Source organism: Myotis daubentonii, chromosome 12 (assembly GCF_963259705.1).
Source record: "Myotis daubentonii chromosome 12, mMyoDau2.1, whole genome shotgun sequence".
NCBI lineage: Eukaryota > Metazoa > Chordata > Mammalia > Chiroptera > Vespertilionidae > Myotis > Myotis daubentonii.
Genome location: NC_081851.1, coordinates 24874847 through 24898750, shown reverse-complemented (window position 1 = coordinate 24898750; position 23904 = coordinate 24874847). Strand labels below are relative to the sequence as shown.

Genomic DNA, 23904 nt, shown 5'->3' with positions numbered 1-23904 from the left:
CTTCTAAAAGTAGAAAGGAGTGGAAACCGTGCCCTCTCGTCTCAGCGTACTTCTGAGCAGCCCGGTGCTCACACCACGAGCCCGCCGCTGGCACCGTGTGTCTGGGTGGTGACTTGAAATGGGAGGCAAACGCAGAGGAGAAAATAAATTCCTTGCGTGTTCAAAAACTGAAAATAGAGAGTAAGAGGAGATGTACGAATTCAGGTGAGGGGCACCGTAACCCCAAGTTCTTACGTAGTCCTCCGTGGGCTGGGGCGAGGGGGGCAGGACTGTTGAACACCAGCAGGTGCTGTGCCGTTTTACCATGTACCAGCTTTTCTTCCCCGCCCGCCATGCAGGGGTCTGTTTGCCCTTATGTGATGCCCCCTCTGTGTGGAAGCTTGGTAAGTTGCCCATATCCTGTGTGGAATTAGGCAGTGCAAGAATACATAAATGAATTGGTTTAAACTTTTATTTTTAATTACAATTTATGTTTAGTATTATTTTGTATTAGTTTCAGGACAGCATACTTTACAGTGTTCACGCCGATATTTCCAGTACCCATCTGGCACCATGCATCATTGTTACAATATTATTGCCGATATCCCTGGTTATATTGATTCCTAAGGTGCTCTCCGATGTATTGTGAAACTGAGTTTTAACAGTACACTTAATCTAAACAGAAGGAGGAGCACGATTGTTTTAATCTCTTGGGACTTAAGTAAAACTAGTTCCTTTTCCATTCCAATGCTTTTTACATTCCTGCCCAATGTTGACTGTCAGGTGAGTGTCCTGCAGTGATGTTGCCCGCTCACACTGTCATATGTGCTCAGCTACAGGCAGGCAGATATAGGGCTTCCTGCAGGGGCTATTTGCTTTACAAAAATAGGACATAGTGTGCCCGACTGGTGTGGCTCAGCGGTTGAGTGTTGACCTATGAACCAGGAGGTCACGGTTCGATTCCCAGTCGAGGCATATGGCCAGGTTTCAGGCTCGGTCCTCTCTTAAACACGCAAACACACTCAAAGGTCTCAATTTAGTTTGGATACCAAAGGCAGGGCAGGGAGGCGGGTGGAGAGACGGGAGTCCCGGCCTTCCTTTTGCTTGCTGGTCCTGCCCAGCTGGCAGGTGTAGCCAAGCAGCGGCTTTCGGCCCACAGGATGCTGAAGGGGCACTGGGAGGGGTGTGTGGGGGAAGGTGGGCCTCTGCTTCCCCGCCAACACTTCAAATCTCCCCCTCTTAGCTTTGCCCCCACTCAACCACAGAGACCTCCACAAAATCTCCTGTGAGAGGCTGCAAACTCTTCTCTCAGCAGAACACAACTTTTCTGAGGAGGCAAGTCATGCCTTCTGCCTGTGTCAATATCATCTCGGTATTTGCCTATTTACTTGTTTATCTGCATCTGTGGCTGGCACTGGGGTGAGGCAAGGGAGGTGCCGAGGGCACTCTCAAGGGCACAAAAGGGCTGGGCTCATGCCTGCGTCCCCCAAGGTGTTGTGAGCCCATGGGGTTGAGGACCGTGTCTGCATGTGTACACGTGTTAGTGCCAAGAACTCGATAGGTGCTCCATTAATATCTAATTTGTTGAGCTTTTTTCTCCAAGGTGTTCGCTGACTGTACTTGGCAGAGTAAACATTCAGAAGTTTGAGGAATTCGAGTCCTCACAGCCTGGAGGAGCCCAGAAAGACGGGATCAGGGTGCCAGCTGGCGAGGTGCAGAGAGGGGCACCGAGGGAGGGCAGTGGTCCCAGCTCACGGACTTCAGGAGCAGAACCCGCGGTGGGAGTTGGAGGATGAGCCTCCCGCTTCCTTCATTTATTCATTTAGAGTCTGGCCTCAGGCTTGGGAGTGCTGACCATCTGTGTGGTGGAAAGACGGCTCCCACAGGCCATGGCCCCCGGGAGATGGCTAGTGAGACGCTGGCTAAGAGAGATGAGCAACGCGTGAGCCCTGGAGGCTGCCTCTGTCCTGGCCACCCCTAGTCCCAGCACAGAACAGGCTGGTCACACAGAAGGTGCTTCAAATGATTGATTGTATTTGAACTGGTAGCAAGAAGCCGAAGGAACAGTCCATGAAGCTGCTAAGGAACGAGCCAGACTCGTTCCTAAGGGATAGGAGCTCTAACCGGGGAGAAGGGGTGCAGGGTGAGTTGTTTCTCATAAATGAGGGACAGAATGGGAGATGGTCTGCAACTAAAAGTACATGAAAGAGCCCTGGCTGGTGGAGCCAGTTGACAGAGCATCGTCCCGTGCTCCTGAAGATCATTGGTTCGACTCCTGGTCGGGCACATGCCCAGGTTGCGGGTTTGATCCTGGTCAGGGTGCACGTGGGAGGCAGCCAATTGATATTTGTCTCTCACATTGATGTTTCTCTCTCTCTCGCTTTCTCTCTCTCTCTCTCTCAAATCAATAAAACATTTTAAATAAATAGCCGTAACTGGTTTGGCTCAGTGGATAGAGCGTCGGCCTGCGGACTGAAGGGTCCCGGGTTCGATTCCGGTCAAGGGCATGTACCTTAGTTGCGGGCGCATCTCCAGTGGGGGGCGTGCAGGAGGCAGCTGATCGATGTTTCTCTCTCATCGATGTTTCTAACTCTCTATCCCTCTCCCTTCCTCTCTGTAAAAAATCAAAATATATTTAAAACTATATATAAATAAATATATAAAAATATATGACGGTGTCCATTCAAATCGGAAGCCTAAGCTAAACTCTAAAATGGGTACCCGCATGTAAAAGGCAGTAATTTATGGGAAAAACTTGGTTCCTGGATAGCCGGTGACGCTGGGCAGGAGGACAGAAGGCCCTTTCGGCTCCTGCGTTCACTGCCCTGCGTATTTCTGAGAATCCCCAACTGATGTGGCCTGGGGACTCCAGGCGCCTCCTGTCTGAGTCAGTGCACTAGCTATGCAGCCAGGGCGACTCTAGGAAGCCGTGACTCACGGGCACCGAAAAGTGACGCCTCTGAGGAGGTTTCCCAAGAGGCGACAGAGGAGATCTCTTTCATCCTCCACCCCTGGAAAGGCCTCTGAAGGCAGGCTCTTTCTCTCTTTCCCTTTGACTGGGTGGCAGATTCGGATCAGCTTTGCAGCCCCCACAGGGCCGGGGATCACTTTCTGAAAACAAGTTGCCCACTTCCTACCGTAGAGACAAGCCGCTGGGTGGGTGTGGGGAAGAGTAAGGATGAAAGGAAGGGGGGGCGTGTAGGAGCCCCCTTCCTCCTTTGAACGTGGCCCGCCAGGCGCCACAGCTGCAGGCTGCTGCCCGAGTTCTTCACCTTCAGGGAGGGGAAGGGAGGGGAGGGGGCCAGTCCTGCTCGCAGACCTTCCTATCTATAGTCATTCCAGGCCCCTGGCGAGACGGAGGCCGAGGGGGAGATGTTCCTGGTGACCCCATTTCAGAGGAGAGAACGGAGGCTCACAGGGCTATGAGCTTGCTAAGGTCAGACAGCGAGCTGAGTTAGGGCCTAACTGTTAGGCCCTGCCTTCTGGCCGCCTTGGCATGCACCACAGTGGTTCCCATGGTACAGGTTTTTAAGAATCACAATTTATGAATAAATCTCTCACTGATGGATATTTAAGCTGATTCCAATTTTTTAATATTACAATGACCAAAGCCTCTTTTAAAAGAGGCTGTTTCATGCTTGCTTCAGCAGCACATATACCAAAATTGGAACCAAACAGAGATCAGCATGGTCCCTGCACAAGAATGACATGCAAATTCGTGAAGTGTCCCATATTTTAAAATAAAATAAAATAGGCTGTTGCTTTTTTCTCTCAAACTTTTGTTTTTCCCCCCAAATGCAAAAGTAATACATAACGGTTGTAAACATTCATACAACCCTGCCCTGGCTGGCTTTGGACCGAAGGGTCTCAGGTCAAGGGCATATACCTGAGTTACGGGTTCCCCAGCCCTGATAGGGGCGCATGTGGGAGGCAACCAATCGATCCGTCTCTCTCCTGTCGACATTTCTCTTCTCTCTCCCCCCTCCTCCCTCCCTTCCACTCTCTCTGGAAATCAATTGAAAAAATATCCTCGGTGAGGATAAAAAAAAAAAAAAAATACAGCACTGAAATGAACAACTCAGAAATGGAGATTCCCCAGAGTAACTGCCATTCACAACTAAGAATATATCTTTTAGACCTTCGTCTACACATATGCAAGCAAATATGTCCACAGATCCTGAGAAAAAAATTAACTTTGCAGAACAACATTATGATTCAATTTTCTATTCTCTCTCCAATGTATTATATATTATATTGTTTAAGAGTGTAATTTTCTGTTTTAAAAAATGCCTGCAGAAATAATTTGGAAGAGCAAGAAGCTTTTAAATATGACTTTACACATTTCTGTAATGTGCTGTCCTTGAATTTTAAAATATCTCTTTATTAAAGCATAATCTACATCTATACTCATATCTGTATTTGAAAGTCTACATATCAAGCGTGTCCAGCTCAGTGACTTTTCCCAAACTGAACACACTCTCTGACCAGCTCCTGGACGGAGAAGCAGGACACGCCCACACCCCGACCGGTGCTCCCTCGTAATGGTCCCCTGCACCAAGGGCAGCCATAGCCTGATTTCGAATGTACATTTTATTTTTACCCATTTTTATCTGGGCTTGAATTTTAAGCCTCTTTCAGATTTAACAGAGAATCTTCAACACAGATGCTGTTAGAATACATGCAGATATAGTGGCCAGCATTTGATGCCAGCTTGAATGAATCTTTTAAGTAAGCCTGTAGCACAGGTAACCTACCGGCTCCTTCTGATGGACATTTGAAATTTTTCTAATTGTTGGCTAATAAGCCAACTACAGGAAACAACTGGATGTGTATTTCTTGGTGCATGTAACTTTGAGACGTGTGTTCTTTAAAGATAAACGCCTACAAGTGGAATCGATAGTAAAAACAAAAAGGCTGATTGACAAACATTATTTTAAAAATATTTTGCCATCATGGCTCTCCAGAAAGAAGCAACAGCTCAGTTTCCTCTTCAAAACAAAAGCCAGGTGCCGGGTGCAGACCTCCTCACCGCAGCCCCTGCTGCTGGCAGCCCAGCCTGCTCTCTGGCAGGCCAAGCCGAGCGGAGCCTGCGGCAGGCGCCTGCGGCCCCGCAAGCACATCAAGGAGCACCCCACCCCACCCTTGCCCCCACAACCTCGACACCCCTCTCCGCAGACTTGCAAAGAACTAAACACAATCCCAAAGACAGCAGCAGGGAGACTGTCAGGTAGCAGAGCCTGTAGTGAGATGAGGGCCCCGGAGGCCTGTTCTTCCTTCCGCTGTGGACTGGGTGTGAGCCCTCGGGGAGGGCAGTCGCCCCGCCTGGGCCTTAGTCTCGTATGGCTTACATCGGACATCGCTGAGCAAGATGCCCACCTTAACAGTGAACCCTGGAGCAGTCCGGTCCAGGTGACCCTGGCCCTTTCCTTCCTCCCCTCAGCCTTGGGAGGCGGCCTGCCCTTGAAGTTGATGGGCAGAAAGCATTTGCTTCTCCTGAGCACCTCCAGCATCTACGCCCTTCTAACTCCCACCTACCGCACCTAGTTCTGCTGTGCTCTCCAACCCCACAGGCAGCAAGCATCTCAGACGCGGGGCGATGGTCCCGCTGTCCCTTTGCCACATCGTGTGGCTGCCAGAGGACCCTGAACGGAACCTGGCTTGCCAAGGCCCTTCTGTAACTAGGGCTGGATTGGAAAAGCAGGTGGGACTCTCTGCTCGTTTGCCCTGGCCATGCTGCCTCTGTGAGTGCAGCCTACGGTGGCATTCTTTTTGGCTCAATAGCTCTTATGCTGCTAAAGCCCAGGACGGGAAGCTAAGGCGGGATCCTGGACCTTTTCAAAGGGCACGAGAGCTTCATCAGGATTCCCCTCTCCAGTTTAGCATTTTCTCCTCGTATTTTTCTTCTCTGACCCTCGAAGCTGAGAGTCAGTAAAACAATTAATGGACATGTGACAGAGACCTTGATGCCTCTTACCTTATCTTAGGTGCAAGGTCATTGGCTTTGAGGCCAGGGTCCCAGGGATTCTACCCTCAACAGAAATGAACAGGTGCTAGTGAAGTCAGCTTGGGAGTGGCCGGAGGACCTCGCCCTGAGGCACCTGCTCACCAGCCTCTCGGGCCTTCTCTACACCCACAGCATGGCCGATGACACGCTGTAGGGGCCAATGAGGACACACACGTTTTACCCTTACCTCTTTTCAACTGAGCGTCAACATCTTTGCCGTCGAGATGGGCTTTTGTGCTTTTCCATCACACGAGCCATTTGCATTTTTTGCTTAGGATTTTATTTTTTACAACCGAGACATTTTTATAAAAGGAATGGAAAGTGAGAGAAGAAATATACAAGCCATGAGAAGGCAGAAGTGAAAGCCAAGGAAGTTTCTAATGGGAGATGAAGTGACCTCCCGCACCCCACACCACCGGATCCCAGCCCCAGAAGAGGTCCGCAGACATGGGCACGATGAGAGCCAGGTCAGCCCTCCCGCTGGGTCTGGTCCTTGGGCTCCCTGTGAGGACTGTCAGGCCCCAGCCCGGGAAGGACAAGGGAAGCCACGCCAGCACTGCCCCACGTCTCAGGAGTCCAGGTCATAGCCAAACGGGGCAAGGACGCGCAAGGAGCGGAAGGGGTGCGGGTGGCATTTCTGACTCCGTCCGCCAGTGTGCCCCGAGTTGCAGGAAGTGCCACGGGCTCCGGGGCCAGGTGACCACCATGCACGAGGCCCACAGGAAGAACTTGCAGTGGTGAAAGCAGGCAGCTCCAGCAGCTCAGTGAAGTTTCCAGGCAGCGTGTCCCTTCTCTCTCCTTTCTCCACATCTCGCTCTTTCCTGACCAGGCATCTCTGTGGCCGGACACCAGCAGCATATCCTCTGCTCATTTATGAAGCCTAAAAACAACAGCAAGTTGTGAAACCACTTATTTTCAGGCAAATAGCATTGAATTTCCTGTAACAGAGATAAATGGCACATGAAGATACAGGGTTCCCCTCCAAGTTAGTAGCCTGGAGCCAGGAGTTTTGGGTTACTATGTTTTTAGGGCCCAACTTAGTCATTAAAAATTTTTTAAGCTAAAAAACAAACAAACAAACAAAAAGGCAGCCCAAAGGACTCTGGCTTTGAATGGTGTGACTTCCTGCAGCGCCTTCTAAGACAGGCTCCTCACAGATGCACACCCAGGGGCCAGGAGGCGGCCTGTGATAGGACGGTTTTCTAAGGCCAGTTAGAGGCCAGAACGTCTGCTCCAAGGCGCAACTTGAGTTGGGAGCAGCTTGCCTGTGGGGCCCACAGACAGTTTTGTCCACATCTGGATCATGATGGCAAAACCACAGGTGGTTTCCAAACTTTGGTAGCCACAGATCCTTGTGTTCAAATGATGTCTCCCAGGGAAGTGTAACCATAGGTGACGGATGGGAGCAGAGCTGTGAGCAGAGGCTGAGGGCGCCCAGGGCCACACCCGGGACCACCCTCAGCTCCGTCTCTGCTTTAGTTGATCCACAGACCCCTGGGGTTTGCCAAGGCATGAGGTCCACAAACCGGGGTCAAATCACTGGGGAACAAGTTGAAATGAAGACGTGAGAGGCGGCCGGCGGTTCCCCGAGGGGGACTGGTTCTCCATAAAATAACATTCTGGAGGCCTCAGTTTAGACAAATACACTCGGGGTTACTGTCTTGTCGGTAGGGGGCAGTTTCTAAATTCAGCACGTAGGTTGAAGATTGTACCCAATCAATATTATCATCGAAAGCTGCCCATAAAATACAGCAGGCATGTTGAAGCATCTATACCTACGAAGATGGGATACTGGTATATAATAACGTGGAGCACACCTTGTGGAGAACTTGTAATTTTAGAGCATTTTAAAGTTTTTGTTTCTTGGTTGTTGGGCTTGTCGAGTTGACTTTCCTCAGTGACATGAGTCTGCGCTTCGACTCCCGGCGACCCGGGGCTGAGCACGGTGTAGTTGCTCACCCCAGCGAGTCCTCACAATAGCCACGGGGTCGGTACTGTTGTCTCATTTTGCAGATGAGGAATCAGAGGCCGAGAGGGGGGAGGCCACTCGCCTGCAGTCACATGGTGGGTGAGTGGCCGGCAGGATTCAAACCCAGACCTGCCTCCTGCTGGAGCCAGAGCTCCTGGGCACCAGGCCCTGCTGCCCTCTTCAACCTAGAGGCCTGGGCTTTCTCTTTTTTCCAACAACCCTCTGTGGAGAGGGTTGCAAGCAATGAGGTGGGTAGATGTGAAATTCTCTCTTTTGAGGAAGAAAAACCAATCTAAGAAGAGTGCCCAGAGCCCAACTGAGGTCCGGAGGAGGTCCGTGAGGCTGGGGCAACCGACAGCCTCGGGGCCTCTCAGTCTCCTGGCCTCTGCCTGTGCTTACACAGCTCAGGGGGACCGACAGACAAGGTCCTGTTAGCCATGGGAGTCAGATGGTGGGTCTGCCAACTCCCGGGAGCCCAGTGGGGTCCGGGGTGGAAGACGGGCCCAAGGAAGGCAGCACAGCACCCAGCCCAGCAGGCAGAACACTGCCCTGGAGGGACCCACTTGCTCTTGCTTTCAGCTCAGTTCTGCTCTTTCCTGTCCCAGATGCTTGGAGCAAGTCTTTCAACTGGTAAAAACAAGCCTCCTGTGTCCTGCAGGACCAAGCTGCATATGACGATGGTGGGCAGGAGTTTGGGATAGCCCGCCCTGGTCCTTGCGTGCCAGAGCTGCTTGTCACCACCAGGAGGGCTGAGAGCTGCATCTTGCCGCACTTGAAGTGCACTTAGCAACTCATCGGCGCTTTTGTTTGTTGTTGTTTGTTTAAGTTTCCGGAGCCCTATCACCCCTGGATTTATGCACCCTGTGCTTTTGCGAAGGTGGCGCCTGGCTTTGGCTCCTTGCACGAGAGGCTGTGAGCAGCAGCAGGGACCGAGGAAACCAGGACCACACCCAGGGCCCGTCCTGGGCACTTTTCCAAGCCCCAGCACTTACTGCTTCATGAAGCGAATCCGGGCTCTCCTCCGCTGGCCTGCGAGAAGAAACCAACAACGTCGGTCAGCAGGGACTGTGGGCCGCTGACGCCCAGCCCCAGAGAGCAAGAGGGGCGCTGAGGACAGCCAACACCTCAGACACTGCCCTGGTGCCAGGCTTGGCTTCCGCTGCATGTGTCTTAACCCCTTCATGCTCACGGTAAACCTGGGAGTCGGGTGGTACTCTGATCATCTCCATTTGTCTACGAGGAAACTAAGGCAAGTACATTACAGAGTCACTTGCCCAAAGTCACGCAGCTAGTAAGAGGTGAACCAGAATTCACACTCAGCTCCTCGGGGCATCCTTCAGCATGCCGTTCTGCCCTTCACAGCAGGTCAGAAGGAGCGGCTGTACCGGCAGGTGGTCTTGAACCAGAGCATGTGTATTTGGGAGACACGCGAGGTTTCCCATTGGGGTGAAGGAAGGAAACATGAACAGAACTATTTACAAGTTTACCTTATCCTTGATTACTTTCGAAGCACAGTTAAGAACATACATAATGGATTAAATAAATAACTACAGTTCACCAAAGTTGGTATTTATTATTTTTAAATTTTTTACCAAGGAGGTCCTTGGTCAAAAAAGTTTGCTTGGTGATGGGGAAACAAATAAAAACAAAATAAAATAAAATTTTAAAACAAGTTTGCAACCACTGAACTTTAATGGAATTCTTAGAACTGGGTAAATGGATCCCTTTGTAGGTGGCAAATGTGTGCACAAAAGTGCCCATGACACATTTCTCCAGGGAAATTATCATCACATGCTCAAAGGGGTCCGTGACCTATAAAAGAGCCACCACTCTAGCCCATATGCCTGCAGGCCACCCCTCCCATGTTACAGAACCCAGAGAGGGTGAGGGACGTGCTCCAGGTGGCACAGCTGGGCCCGGGGCTCTGGGCTCCATGGCAGCTGTGCGGCCTCCCCTGCAGCTGTGGGGGGCGGGGGGCGGGGGGCATAGGAGATGACTCTGTCTCGGGAATGGCCGAGAGCAGCAGCCATCTCTGAGTTTCCCTTCAGCCTCACAGACGGGCAGGATTTCTAGCTTCTGGAACATAACCCCAAACCCACTTCAGTCTCTTCCGTGTACTTCCATCCCGACTGCCCACAGGCGTTCCCGCTCACTGAGCACATACCCAGCTGGGCACGGAGGGCAGCGCTTCACCAACAGGAACCTCGGCAGGGAGGTGGCATTGCCCCTGCGTGCCCCTGGGAGGCTCAGAGAGGCCAGGGCACGCACCCAAGGCACTAAGTCAGGGAGTAGCTGGGTTGGACCCAAACCCAGGGAGTTCTGACTCCAGAGCCAGGCGGTCTCTGAGCCCTCCGCTTGGTCAGGCCCAGGATCCCCTGTGGAACTACCTCGGGCTCACGCCTGCCTTGCTCCCCTAGAGAAGGAGGGCCCCTCAGGCACACCCCCAACAGCACCAGGGGCTGGCCGTGATGGCCCAAGAGGGGACAACTTACAGTACAGGTGAATGGCCACACCCAGGGACACCAGCAGAATCACGGCGCCGGTCACCAGCAGGCCGAGGGTCAGGGGGCCGCAAGGCGGGCCTGGGAGACACGCATATTGCACATTTGAGACACACAGATGAACACAAAGAGGGGAAAATTAACTAAAAGCCCGCCGCCCAGAGAATACCACTGTTTGTATATTTTCTTCTAGCCTTTTTTTCTAGGCACTTTAACTACCGTGAGATGATTTTACATGTGATTATGTTTTGTTTTTTTTTATGATGTATGATTTTTTTTTTTTTTTGCTTAAAGTATTACAAAGGGTATTACATATGTATCCATTTTATCCCCCCGCCCTAGACAGTCCCCTAACATGTGATTATGTTTTAATTTGGCTTCCTGAAGGGTCATCACACCCGAATGGGCCACAGTGCCCCTGCAGGCCCACAGACACCTCCCCGAACATGACTCCAGGGAAAGGGGCACTCCCACCGCCGTGGTGCTGGGCCCTGGGGCAGGGAGCCGCCTCAGCGACAGGACAGGCAGCTGCTTCCTCCCTCACCCGGGCCTCCCGAGGTCTGATCTCCCCACACTTCTTAGAAATGGACCCCCAGGCCCTCCCAGTGTCTCTCAAAGGATAGCCCTAAGGCCCTAGGCCTTAGGAAGCCGGTCCCTCGATGGGGCCCACCAGGCTTTTATTCATGATCGTAAGTCGTGAGGTCTGTCTGGGTGCCCTGCCAAGCGAAATGCCTTGTGTGTAGCATCTCGTTTACTCCTCCTTCCCTTTAGCCAGGTAAACCTCCCCATTTCACAGGTGAGGAGACGGAGGCGCAGAGAGGTCCCCGGTACAGGCAGTGGTGACAGGGATTCCAATCCAGGCCTGGCTGACGTACCGCTAGGTTACACTGCTCCAAGGCCCCCTCCCCAGTGCAGCCACCGCCGACCACGCCGAACCCTCCACTCCACGTGGCCACCTGTTTGTTCTAAAGAACCTGCCAATGTTGGATTTGCACTTTGCCCCGGATTTTACTGAGGATTCGTATTAGAACTGATGCAAGACGTCGGAAGACCTTTCGTCCATCATTTATAAAAGTCTCTCTGAATTCGCTGTCGTTCAGCAGTCCCGACACGAGGATGAACAAAGCATGTTTCTTCTAGAATTTAAGCCCAGCGGAAGGCTCTGCTGCCCGGGCTTGTGTCTATGTCACTGTGGTGTGGTGTGTGTTTGTGGGGTGCTGGTGGTGCGGTGTGTGTTTGTGGGGTGCTGGTGGTGCCATGGTGCTTGGGGTCCTCTGATGCTCGGTTTGCTGTGACCTAACAGGACAGCTCCCCCCTCCCAGCCCCTGGGTCCTGTCAGGGCCGCTCCCAGCTCCTGCGACTTCACATGCAGTTAAGGCCCAGCAGCCCCAGCAGCACCAGGCCGCCGGGTGGCTGCTGTGGTTTGTTCTCTGGGTGGGAGCAGATGGCATTTTCCGTTTGTCACCAGTAACTTTTGGGGAACAGAGATCAGTATTTTTCCAGAAACACATTTGGCTTATGAGTTCAAGAAAAGTATGTGTGTGTGTGTGTGTGCGCGCACAGATTGTATGTACACGTGCATGTGTGCATGTGCATGTGTGCGCTCCAGCTGCGGCGTCCGGTGCTCACAGGACAGAGCGGCGAGCGTGTTCACTCATTAACAAACATATCAAGCACATACGGTGTGGTAGGTCCTCAGCTGGGCATCAGAAGTGGGAAAGTTTAACGTCCTGTTCCTTTGGGTGGGGTTTTTACTGAAGTCCGGTACTGGGGTTTTTAAAGCTAACACCTTTATTGAGATAGAATTCACAAATTATAAAGTTCACCTGTTTCATGTGTGTAATTTCAAGTTTTTTGGTAAATTCACAGAAATGTGCAACCATCACCACAATCTAGTTTTAAGACATTTTTATCCCCCCAAAAGGAAATCCTGTACCTACTGGCAGCCCCTCCCCAGCCCTCCCCCAGTCACCCAGCCTCAGGCCCCCACTAATCCATTTTCTGTCTCCATGGAATGTCGCATTCTGGACATTTCATATCAATGAGATCATATAATATATGGTCTTTTGTAACTAGCTACTTCCTCTGCATAACCTTTTTAAGATTCATCCATGTTGTAGCGTGTATCAGTACTTAATCCTTGATTATGACCGAATGCTATTCCATTGCATGGCTAGTCCACATTGCGTAAATCCACATCATGGCGGGCATTTGAGTTGTTTACCCTTCTGGGCTATTAGGAATAATGCCGCTGGGGAAATTTGTGTGCAAGTTTTGAGTGGACATGTCTTTCATTAAGTTTCGTCCTGTGACAACTGGTGAGTGTGTCCCCCACTAGACTGTGAGCTACTGGAGGACACAGCTTCCCTACTGAGCCCAGCTCAGGGCCAGAGAAACAGGCTCTAGACTGCACTTGGGAAGGGCTTATGGAAGGATGGAGGGAAGGAAAGAAGGGAGGGAGGGAGGGAGGGAGGGAGGGAGGGAGGGAGGGACAGAGGCAGGAAGAAAGGGAGAGAGGGAGAGAGGAAGGGAGGGAGAGAGAAAGGGAGGAAGCGAGGGAGGAAAGGAGGGACGGAGGGAGGAAGGAAGGGAGAGAGGAAGGGAGGGGGAGAGAAAAGGAGGGAGGGAAGAAGGGAGGGAGGGAGGGAGGGAAGGAAAGCAGTGAGTGACAATGCTGTGCTTCTGAGAGTCCAGGGGGACAGGGGAACTCACCCTTCCGAGTCACGGGGCTTGGGCGCCGGCACCTTATCTTCTTAGGGGTGGACTTGGTGGTGGGCTTGGCAGTGGTGGGAAGGACATCAACTGCAGAAAGCAAGCCAGACACATTCCTTAGCCAGGTGAGCAGCAGGTGGGTTGAGAGACAAGACCTAACACCACCTTTCCTCCCTCCCTTCCTCTTTCCCTTCCTTCCTCCCTCCGTCCCTCCCTTCCTTTCTCCCTTTCTCTCCCCCTCCCTTCCTCTGGTACCTGGGCTGCTACAGAGCTTGAGGGTCACAGAACAATAAAGCATTTGAATGCTTCCCCAACTCTCAGACCTATCTGTGGGCCTGGGGACAGGGGTCGGCCGGTGTCCTGGAGAGAGGGAGGCTCTGGAGCTACACAGACCCGAACAGAACCCAGCACCCCTGATCAACCTGTGCAACCTGGGGCAAGCTGGTCGCTCTTCTCTGCCTCGGTGTCCCATCTGCTGAAGTAAAGGTGGTCTCCACCGCCTGCTCAGGGTTGTTGAGAGAATTAAAGGGGCCGTGTGTCCAGCTGAGCGTGCACTAGGTGCGGCTCTGCCCGGCTGGAGCCCTGGCTCCACTTGAGCCAAAGCCAGAGTCCCCGAGCCCTGCCGGTCCCTAAGCGAGTGGGGGACCTCGCTGGACCTCATGCAGGTGGAGTGTGTTGGGGTTGCTTTCCTTCTCACGTGTCTTTACAAATCATATACTTTCAGAGCCAGAGGGATCTTTTAAAAAATATACATATATTTGAGAGAGAAAGGGAGTGAGAAATAGAAACATCAATGATGAGAGAGAATCATTGATCGGCCGCCTCCTGCACGCCCCACACTGGGGATCTAGCCCACAACCAGGCACGTGCCCTGACCGGGAACTGAACCGTGACCCCTGGTTCATAGGTGGATGCTCAACCATTGAGCCACGCCGGCTGGGCCAGAGGGATCTTCAGTCTAGTCTCAACCTTTCATTTCAAAGGTAACACCAACGAAATTAAGGGGAGGACCGGCCTTTGGCGCCCTCAGTGGGAAGTGCTGGGCTGGACCCCACACCTCTGTCCTGTCTCTCGGGTGAGCCCCTCTGTTTTTGTTCTAATTCAGTGTCACTCGCTAAAGTGTGAGGATAAAACAGGACAAGTCCGCGAGCAGAGGGAGTGGCCGAGGCACTGAGGCCAGGAGTGGCGTGAGCACTGGGTGCCCCTGCATCCGGCCTCCGCTTTCGTAGGTTGAGGAAAGACATTTCGCTGAAATGATTTTCCATAAAACGAGAGGAGAGGGAAGGGGGTGACCCAGGAACTTAAACTCTAGTCAAGGGGACAGAGTGGCAGCCAAGAAACTGGCCACTTTGAGGCTGGCTTCTTGCATATAAAAGTGGGCCCTTCGGACCCTCCCGACCCTGTACCCCCATGGGGAGGTGGAGGGGACGTGCCCTGCCTGCTCCAGGAACTTTCGAGAAGAGCCAGATAAATAGAATGAACACTTGCTAGGCTCTCCCGTGAGCGAGTGGCAGCGCCCAGCACTGAAGCTGGAGTTCCTTGAACCCCACAGCTTTGGGGATGGGCACGATTGGCCCATCTTACCCCCGGGGACGCCCGGGCACAGGGAGCTGAAGCCACTGGCCCAAAGTCTGAGACAGTACACAGCAGAGCCGGGAGCTGAGTCCAAAGGCTCCCTCTCTAGGCTCTCGCTGCGCCACCCTGTGCAAATGTTTGTGCACAAAAAGTGAAGCTCACCAGGTTGACCCAAGGCCCTGGTCACCAGCCTGCGGGGGACATGAGTGTGGCAGGAACACCATCGGCTCTAGTGCCCCGGGAGCGTGCGAGGGGCCTGGCCTCTGCGAGGGGTCACCGCGCTTTGCCATCCCCTCATCCTCAGTGCCCGGGGATGTCCATTCCCCTCACCTCATACCCAGGAGGCACAGAGGGCGCTCAGCGGCCCCTGGCGAGCGGTGGGGGGCGGCCCTGCGGGATGCAGAGCCTTGGCGGGCGGCCGGGTGCTCTGGGTCTGGTGGGGGTTTGTGGACAGGCTTTCCACTCTAATTTCTTGTCCAGAACAGGTCCCCTTGATTCCTCCTGCTCCCCCTTTCCTGCTCTTTGAAAGGGACAGGCCTTTTGACCCCATGGTGCACGTAAGGCAGTGACGGCGAACCTTCTGAGCTTGGCGTGTCAGCATTTTGAAAAACCCTAACTTAACTCTGGTGCCGTGTCACATACAGACATTTTTTTGATATTTGCAGCCATAGTAAAACAAAGACTTGTATTTTTGATATTTATTTTATATATTTAAATGCCATTTAACAAAGAAAAATCCACCGAAAAAATGAGTTCGCGTGTCACCTCTGACACGCGTGTCACAGGTTCGCCATCACTGGCGTAAGGGGCCTGAATCCTTTCTCTACCCCGCTCCCCCTTCCTCCTTCAAAGAGCCCTGACTTTCTGGTGGGAGGGTGGGCTCAGCTCTGGCCCCCCGGCCCCGGGAGATGATATGGCACCTGCTTCCGGGGAGGCCCTGCCATCCTGGGAGCGGGGTGGTGGGGCTTTGGAAACGTGAAAACAAGAGTGCGTGGGTGGCTGTGGGGAGCTTCTGAAAGCCACTTGTGCTGTTTCACCATCCACCTTTCTCAGCCCCTCACAGCGCATGAATGGAAAGATGTGTCTTACAGAGGCAATAACAATAAACCAAACCGAAACCCCAAGCCCCCCAAAGCCGATTTCCAATACAGGAATCAGTTAGCGCCCCCACGGCATGCTCAGCTGCTGCCCAGAGACCTCGCCGCCTCCCACCTCCTGATCCACGGCCCGCGGCTGGCGAGATGCCACAGGGCCATTGCTCTGTGTTCTGCCTTCCTCACTGTGCTGCCGCCCCCCAAGGTCCCTGCTCAGCCCGTGCTGAGTGGCTGAATCCCTGGGGCCCCCCTTGCTACTCTCAGCGCCCCCCTGTGAGGACAGCAGGAGCCTTTCAGGGGTTGGCTCTGGCATGGGCTAACCTGAGGAGGGGCTACAGTCAGGCATGGGCCTGGGAGAAGAATTTCTGCCCTGATTCCTGGGCACCTCTGGTGGCTTTAATCCTCACTGCGATATGGCCGCCGCCGCCACGCGCACACGGCCAGTCTGACCCACGATGGGCTCTGCATGTAAAACATGTTGAATGCTTAGCAGGGAAGGAGAAGACAAAATATTTCAGTCATTCTCTAACTGGTTCAGCTCAGTGGATAGAGCATCAGCCTGCGGACTGAAGGGCCCCGGGTTCGATTCTGGTCAAGGGCACATGCCCAGGTTGCGGTGATTATGCAATAGGCAGCCGATCAGTGATTCTCTCTCATCATTGATGTTCCTATCTTTCTCCCTCGCCCTTCCTCTCTGAAATCAATTATATATATGTGTATATATATATATATATATATATATATATATAGATATAGATATACACACGCATATACATATATATATATACACACATATATATATGTATATATATATATATAATTACAGTCATAATTTTATCTGGATTACATTTTGAAATGATACTGTTCACAAATCGGGTTAAATAAAACATATCATTTAAATTAATTTCATGTGATTCTTTTACTTTTTTTAAACATGGCTATCAGAAATTTTCAAATTACGTCTGTGGTTCACGATATATTTCTACTGGATGTGCTGACTTAACCCATGAGGACCGTCGCGCCTAAGGACTGGAAGCTGGAGGGGGTCGTTCGTGGAGGCCATAGCACCCATGACACAGATGAGAAGACTGAGGCCCATCGAGGGGAGAGGAGCGACCCGCCCAAAGGCACACAGTGGATTTGCAGCTGAGCTTGGGGTCGTTTCCTCATTCCCCGCATCTCTGGGTGTGGGTTTGAGCCGTGGGCCCACATGCAGAATGCGAGGGCATCCACCCCTCCACTGCCTGTGTGCTCACTGGGAGGGCGGTTCTGAGGCCATGGTGAGGCCCCAGGACTCAACCCAACCCAGCCACAGCCGCAGGGGGCCTGGTGTGGCTGGAGGACAGCGTCATTCTGTCCCCATAGGAAGCAGCGATGCTTCTAAGCATCCCATTTTCAATGGGAATCATAATAGTACCAACCTCCCAGGATGGCTGGCAGCATTAAGCGAGATAAGTACATAAACACTCGCCTGTGCTTGACCTTGGGCCAGTCTCAGAATATATTTTCTGTTACTATTAGCTGTAGCACGATGGCTCCGGGCCATCATCCCTCCCAATGATGAGGCTTAGAGTTGGGCTTGCTGAGTGGGGTGGCCCCCATGCCTGGCACACAGTAGGCACTCAATGCTGTCGATAACACTGAGCCAGGGTCTTACCCACAGTCAGCTGAGTTCCCTTCCCGAAGGTCAGCTCGGGGGACCCGATGGTCATGCAGAAGTAGACACCGCTGTCTGCAGGCTGCACACTTCTGAGAGTGAGAACGGACTGGGTTGCCGCCAGACTCACATTTAGCTTCTCCGGCTTCACATCCTTGCCATACACAGGCGTTCTAGAATCCCCGAAGGCCAGGAACTCATAGTGACTGTCCATGCTTGGGGCCTGGCGCTGTCTCAGCCAGTAGATGCGCAGGTTTTGGGAGGTTTTGGCTTCACAGACTAGCTTCACCTCTGTGTTGGTCTGAGCCACCTTCTTCCCAGGGGTCTGCTGGAGTACAGAGCTGCCGTGGAGAGCTATAAGAAGCAGAAGGAGCAGAGACCATCAGCTCATTTTCGTGGCCTCAGAGTCACCCCGAACGGAGTATCTAAGGAAAAGCCGGGGGAGAACCTACCCAGTTGCAGGGTCTGGAGGCTGTTGTAAATTAGCGGGTGGTTCCTGGACTCAGGAGCTCGAACACCCCACCTCCCAGGAGACCCTCTGTGAGGCGGGCGTTCACTCTGTCCAGCTTTACAAAGGGGCAGGGGAGAGCTGCCATTTGCTGACTGCCTGCTCATAAACCTGGCTCTTTGCATAAGTATCTCAATCGAGCCTCAAACTTATTCTGGGATTTTTATCTCCATTACACAGATGAGGAAACCGTGTCATGAAGTTACTTGTTCAAACCCCCCCAACACCTAGTAAGTGACCTGGGATTCCAACTCAAAGATTTGCCCTGGCCAGGTGGCTCATTTGGTTGGAGTGTTGTCCCATGCCACAAAAGGTTGCCGATTCAATTCCCAGTCAAGGCACATACCTAGGTTGAAGGTTTGACCCCCGGTCTGGGTACATACAGGAGGCAACTGATCAATTGATGTTTCTCTCTCACATTGATGTTTCTCTCTCTCTCTCTCTCTCAATATATCCCCTGGTGAGGATTTTAAAAAGCCCAAAACTCAAATATTCAAAGTCACATGTGTGGTCTCTTTCACCTTGCCCTGCTGCAACTCATTATATAGACCAGGGGTCCTCAAACTTTTTAAACAGGGGGCCAGTTCACCGTCCCTCAGACTGTTGGAGGGCCGGACTATAGTTTAAAAAAAAACTATGAACAAATTCCTATGCACACTTCACATATCTTATTTTGGAAGTAACAAAACAAAATGGGAACAAATACAATATTTGTATTTGCATGTGGCCCGCGGGCCGTAGTTTGAGGACCCCTGGTATAGACCTTCAACAGGCTCCAAGAAGCGGAAGGAGACCCAGGCAAGCTGGGAGAGGCGCACAGAATCACAGGTGGAGCACAGGGCGGGGCTGGCCTACCTCAGAGGCCCAGCCACAGCGTCTGCACATGGATGACAACCAGCAGTGGCACTCACTCCCCCATGGTGGCTAATGACCATCCCTCCCCAACCCAGCCATCGCTAGCTCCCTGGATCCCCTTCCTGAGTGGCAGGACAGACCCCAGAAGCAGGGCCGGGAGTTCACTTTAATCACAGACAGGAAGCGCTGTAAGTAGGGGATTCTTCTCCGAAAACGGGAGCAGAACTCAGCCCTGGCCCTGAACCCAGCCGCCACCCCGCACCAGTGGGGGGACCACAGGCAAGACACAGAGCCTGTCTCTTCTCTTTAAAAAGAGGGCGGCTTGCCCTCGCCGGTTTGGCTCAGTGGATAGAGCGTCGGCCTGCGAACTGAAAGGTCCCAGGATCGATTCCGGTCAAGGGCACATGCCCGGGTAGTGGGCTTGATCCCCAGTGGGGGGCATGCAGGAGTCAGCCGATCCACCATGATTCTCTCTCATCATGGATGTTTCTATCTCTCTCTCCTTCTTCCTTCCTCTCTGAAATCAATACAAATATATATATATAAAGAGGGCGGCTTGTCCGACCTGTGTGGTTTGGGGGACGTGCAGGAGGCAGCCAACTGATCTCTCTTTCTCTCATTGATGTTTCTGTCTCTCTCTCTAAAAATCAATAAAAACATATTAAAAATAAATAACTAAGTAATAAACAAATAAATAAACAGGGAGCGGCTCCAGGCCATTGCTTTGACTGCCGCTGAGAGTTAAAGTGTCCCAGAAAGCAAGCTGTCAAGTACTGTACAGGGTAAGTCACCATCCGCGTGTCCGGGGGTTGTCACGGCAGCAGGTGAAGTGTTAGCGAGGAGGGTTAGCGTGGGTCTTCTGCAGTGAAGTCCAACAGACTGGATCGGACTTAGGGAGCCTTTCATTCCAGCTGTCGGGTGGAGGGAGAGTGGGCAGAGCCCCAGAAGCATTGAGGCATTGAGGCACAGGCCTGGGGGAGCAGAAGAGGCCAGAGAATGGGGTGTGTGTGTGTGTGTGCGTGCGCGCGCGCCCAAGAGGAGCTGGCTTATGAGGTGGTGGCCCGTATTCACAATCCTACCTACACTTGTTCTCGGGCTCCATGGCCCCATAGCCTCTCCTAATACTGTTGAAATGCACATAAACTCTTTGACTCCGCTCACGGGCCGCTCTGAGCTTCCGCTTGCATCAAGAATGAAATGATGGCACCTGGGGCCCGAGCGGTCGCTGGGCCTTCGCTTTTCTCCCCAGATAGCCTCCTGCCTTGTCAGCAGAGTAGAGGTTCTGTCCTGTTCTGGGTCGCTGACTTTTCGGGGGAGATAAGAAGAATCAAAAATGCCAATATTTACTGAACCGTGCCAAGCACAGTGCAGGAATAATCTCATTTAATCCTCGCCAAATCCTGTTTCACACCCATTTTATACACGAGGAAACGGAGGCTCAGGAAGCGTAAAGACATGTTCAAGGTCACACAGCCTGTAGGTGGTGGGTTCAGATTCAAACCCGGTCTGCAGCTCCAGAACCTGAGCTTTTTGACACTCACTGAACTGAGAAAACCTGTGGTTCCAGGATCGTGGTCATGTACTCGTGTGCACATAGTGGGGCCACAACTACACAGGCTCAAAGACCTTCCAAGAAAGACCAGAAGTGACTCCTCAGGGGTACAGAGGTCAGAAGGGGTGCCAGCTGTTCGTGTCCCTTCCCCCTCCTGCGCCCAGACACGAAGACTTCCTGGTTGAGACACACCCTGGTCTCTCTCTGGTGACCACTTGCTGGGGCTGAACATCCAGCCATGGCCGAACCCCTAACCTAGGTGCCGGACACCTAGCCAGGCCTTGCCACACGTGTGGTCTCACTAACCCATTCTCAGAGGAACCTGCTGCTTCTAAAACGAGGCAATACTGTAGCAGCTTTGAATCGCCTGGATCGGCTTCTACTTCAGACGCTGTTGAGCTCACTGGGCCAGAGCCAGGCGGGCAGGCCTTGTCGCCCCTGGAGGGATGTCCGGCTTTGGGCTTTTGGGCAAGGGAGATCGACCTCAGGTTAGTGGGCAGTTTGGGGGGCGGAGGGGCTTCTTCTAGAAGGTAGTGCGACTGGGCTGAGCCAGAGGGACAGTGGAGACTCCCCGCTCCATCCACGTCTGGGTTTCCAACCCTAATACTGTCGGGTGCTGGAGTCACACTGCACACCCAGCCCCAGGGAGTACAGGGAACAGGGGCCCTGAGGGAATACCCGGCCACTGCCAGAGAACTGGCAACAGCCTGCTATTGGGCAGGTTGTACTTTATAAACTTGCCCAGAAGGAATAAAGATGTGTCTACAGAACCCGGGCCAAGTGGGGGACACCCAAACCCGCCTGGGCCTCCGGCACCTCCTGGGATCACATCACCGCCTTGTCCCTGAACAAGGGCATTTTCCTTCCTCTCTGGACATCCCTACTCGTTCCCTCTTCTTCCTTCCCATCTCCGTCCTTCCTTCCTTTCCCCTCTCCCTCCTTCCCTCCCTCCCTTCCTCCCCTCTTCCTGTCTCCCCTTCTCCCGGCTCCAGGCTTTTGGGCAGAGGGGGCTCAGGCCTGGGGCTCCCCAGGTCCCTGGGAGAACGAGCTCCCTGGGGGACTTCCTTTCCACCCGCAGGGACGGTGCCTGCCGAGCGGCCCCTGGGTGTCCCACAGCCGGGACTCTCCCGGCTCAGGCTCTGCTGGGACCAGCGCAGACACCCCTCCCCGCCCCCCCCTCCCCCGCAAGGCCCCGTGCCCCCCAGTCTCCCCACCTACCTGCCAGCTGCACTGCGAGGAGGAGCAGCCAGAGCCAAAGCCGCATCTTGGCGCCTAGACACCTGGTCCCCGCGGGGCCCTGCAGAGACTGGCCTGGGGTGGGTGCAAGCTGCGAGCCGCGGGCGGGGCAGGGGAGGGGGGGCGGCTCCAGGGAGGAGGCGGGACCTGGTGAGAGTCTGGTGTGAGGATAACAAGGTCTCCACCCTCATCCTCTCCTCATTTCAAAGGCATTTCAAAGGTCTTCGTTCCCTTCCCAAGAGGCACACTAGGACCCCCTGCTCTCTGGTAAGGGGGTGATACCACTGTCCCCGGTCAAGCCCTTGCACGTGTGTGGTCGCCTCCATGACTCCATGTGACAGTTCAGGCAACTGAGGCTCGGAGAGGTCGGGGTGTTCAAGGTCCCCCAGGAGGGAGCGGTGGAATGGAACCCCAACTCAGTCACTTCTTTCCTTACTGAGGAGCTATTGTGAGCCTCCTGGGTGCCCTCTGCTCAGCGGGACTGGAGTGACCAAGACCAGGCCCCGCCCTCAAGGGTGCACACTGTGGGGGACACAGGGAGGTTTACTAACTGTGCCACACAGTGTGATGCTTGAGGAAGGTAAGCTGGGGTTCCAGAGAGGGGCCCCAACCCTGCCCTTCAGAGCCGTGATGAGCTGAGATTCTGGGGCTCCCTTATGGTCCCCACAGGTGCAATTACTGTTAAAATAGCACTGAAGTGAGAGATTAGCAGATGGACAAAGATGCCGAGTTGAAGCGGTGTGTGTGTGTGTGTGTGTGTGTGTGCGCGCACATGCGTGTGTGGCACATGCGTGTGTGGTGTGCTGTCCTGCTCCTGCATGCCCGGCAGCTGTCTGCCGGTGTGTCATCAGCCCATCAGGGACATTTGTCAGGGAGTCTTCCTGTTCAAATGGGGGTTACACAGAGGAAGGGGGTTGGGTGGGGGTGGGGGTGGGGGAAGGCGTTCTAAGGAGGATTTCTGGGTGTGTGAGGGCCTGCCTGGGTGAGGGAGCCTGGGGAGGGCTATGGGAGGCCACAAGATCAACCAGGACTAGACACGCAGGCGCTGTGGGTCACCCGAACAGCCTGGAGTTTATCGAAGAGGGGACGGTGCCACGGGAGGTCTGAAGCAGGCAGCGTGTGTGGCAGGGACACCGTCAGCTTCAGCGTCCAAAGCCAATTTCCTTCCCATCCCAGCCTGCCCAGCTCCTTTGTCCCCTGCTGGTGACAGGCACTGCTGAGCCAGGTGCAGAGTTCAAGGTCACTGAGCGAGAAGGGGCTTTATGCCCTCAGTGTGGGGCTGCTCCTACAGCCCCGCCGAGGCCAGCGTCTCCCTGCACCCAGGGCCCGAGGCCTGAGCATACACAGGGCAGACCGCCCTGGGAGGCCACTTATGAGTGAGCCTTTTTCTTTTTAATTGAATTGATATTCACATAACAGAACATTAACCACTTTATTTTATTTTTATTTTTTTGTTGAATTCACTGGGATGACATTGGGAAATACAATTATATAGGCTTCAGATGTACAATTCTGTAATACATCATCTGTATAAAATTAACCATTTTAAAGTGTACAGTTCAACGGTATTTCGCACATGCACAGTCATACAACCACCACATCTATTTCCAAAACATCTCTTCTCCGCAAGGAAATCCCTTTGCCCATTACGCAATCACCTTGTATCGCCCCCTCATCCTCTCCCCAAATCTTGGTCACATAATCTTCATTTTGTTTCCATGGATTTACCTGTTCTAGACATTTCATATAGAAGGAATCATACAATATGTGGCCTTTTGCGTCTGGTTCCTTTCTCTTTTTAAATATTTGTCCCACCTAAAAATTATTTTCACAAATTTATTTGGTTTTTCTATGAAATTAATTTAAAAAATCATCAGCCTTAAGTAAAATGAGTACACTTAGTAAGCTGGTTTATTTATGAAAACTACGTAGTCTCTCCCCCTTTGAGTGAAAACATTTAAGCTTTTTTAGAGTTCCATTATTTCACTCAGTATAATATTTTTGAGGTTCATCCATGTTGTCGCATGTATGAGCACCTGGTTCTTTTTTATAGCCAAGTAATATTCTGTTGTATGTATATTCAACATTTTGTTTATCCATCCATCTATTGTTTTTACTTTTTGTTTAACTTTTTGAAGAGTCGTCCAACTGTTTTCCATAGCAGCTGCATCATTTTACATTTTCATTGACAATGTTTAAGGGTTTCAATTTCCCCACATCCTCAATAACACTTGTTACACACACACAGGCATACACATATAT

General features: G+C 52.6%; 1 protein-coding gene and 1 pseudogene across 1 annotated transcript; one reads left to right on the top strand and one right to left on the bottom strand.

Moving 5' to 3' along the window:
• The first annotated feature begins 3617 nt into the window (after nucleotides 1-3617).
• Nucleotides 3618-3717, top strand: LOC132213983 (U6 spliceosomal RNA; annotated as a pseudogene).
• Nucleotides 3718-6254: 2537 nt separating this feature from the next.
• On the bottom strand, nucleotides 6255-21716 carry CD8B (CD8 subunit beta). The gene is made up of 6 exons (XM_059660718.1): nucleotides 21625-21716; nucleotides 17492-17845; nucleotides 13166-13255; nucleotides 10445-10534; nucleotides 8945-8981; nucleotides 6255-6863 (listed from the first exon to the last, which is right to left on the bottom strand). Exons 1-6 carry the CDS (start codon nucleotides 21668-21670, stop codon nucleotides 6851-6853), a joined length of 630 nt encoding a protein of 209 aa, XP_059516701.1. The 5' UTR covers nucleotides 21671-21716; the 3' UTR covers nucleotides 6255-6850.
• Nucleotides 21717-23904: the final 2188 nt, after the last annotated feature.

Coding starts and splice junctions, on each gene's coding strand:
- CD8B (XM_059660718.1), bottom strand. CDS start 21,670: ATGCGGCTTTGGCTCTGGCTGCTCCTCCTCGCAGTGCAGCTGGCAG. Junction 17,846..21,624: donor CCTCGCAGTGCAGCTGGCAG/GTAGGTGGGGAG, acceptor TGCTTCTTATAG/CTCTCCACGGCAGCTCTGTA. Junction 10,535..13,165: donor AAGCCCCGTGACTCGGAAGG/GTGAGTTCCCCT, acceptor CGTGTCTCCCAG/GCCCGCCTTGCGGCCCCCTG.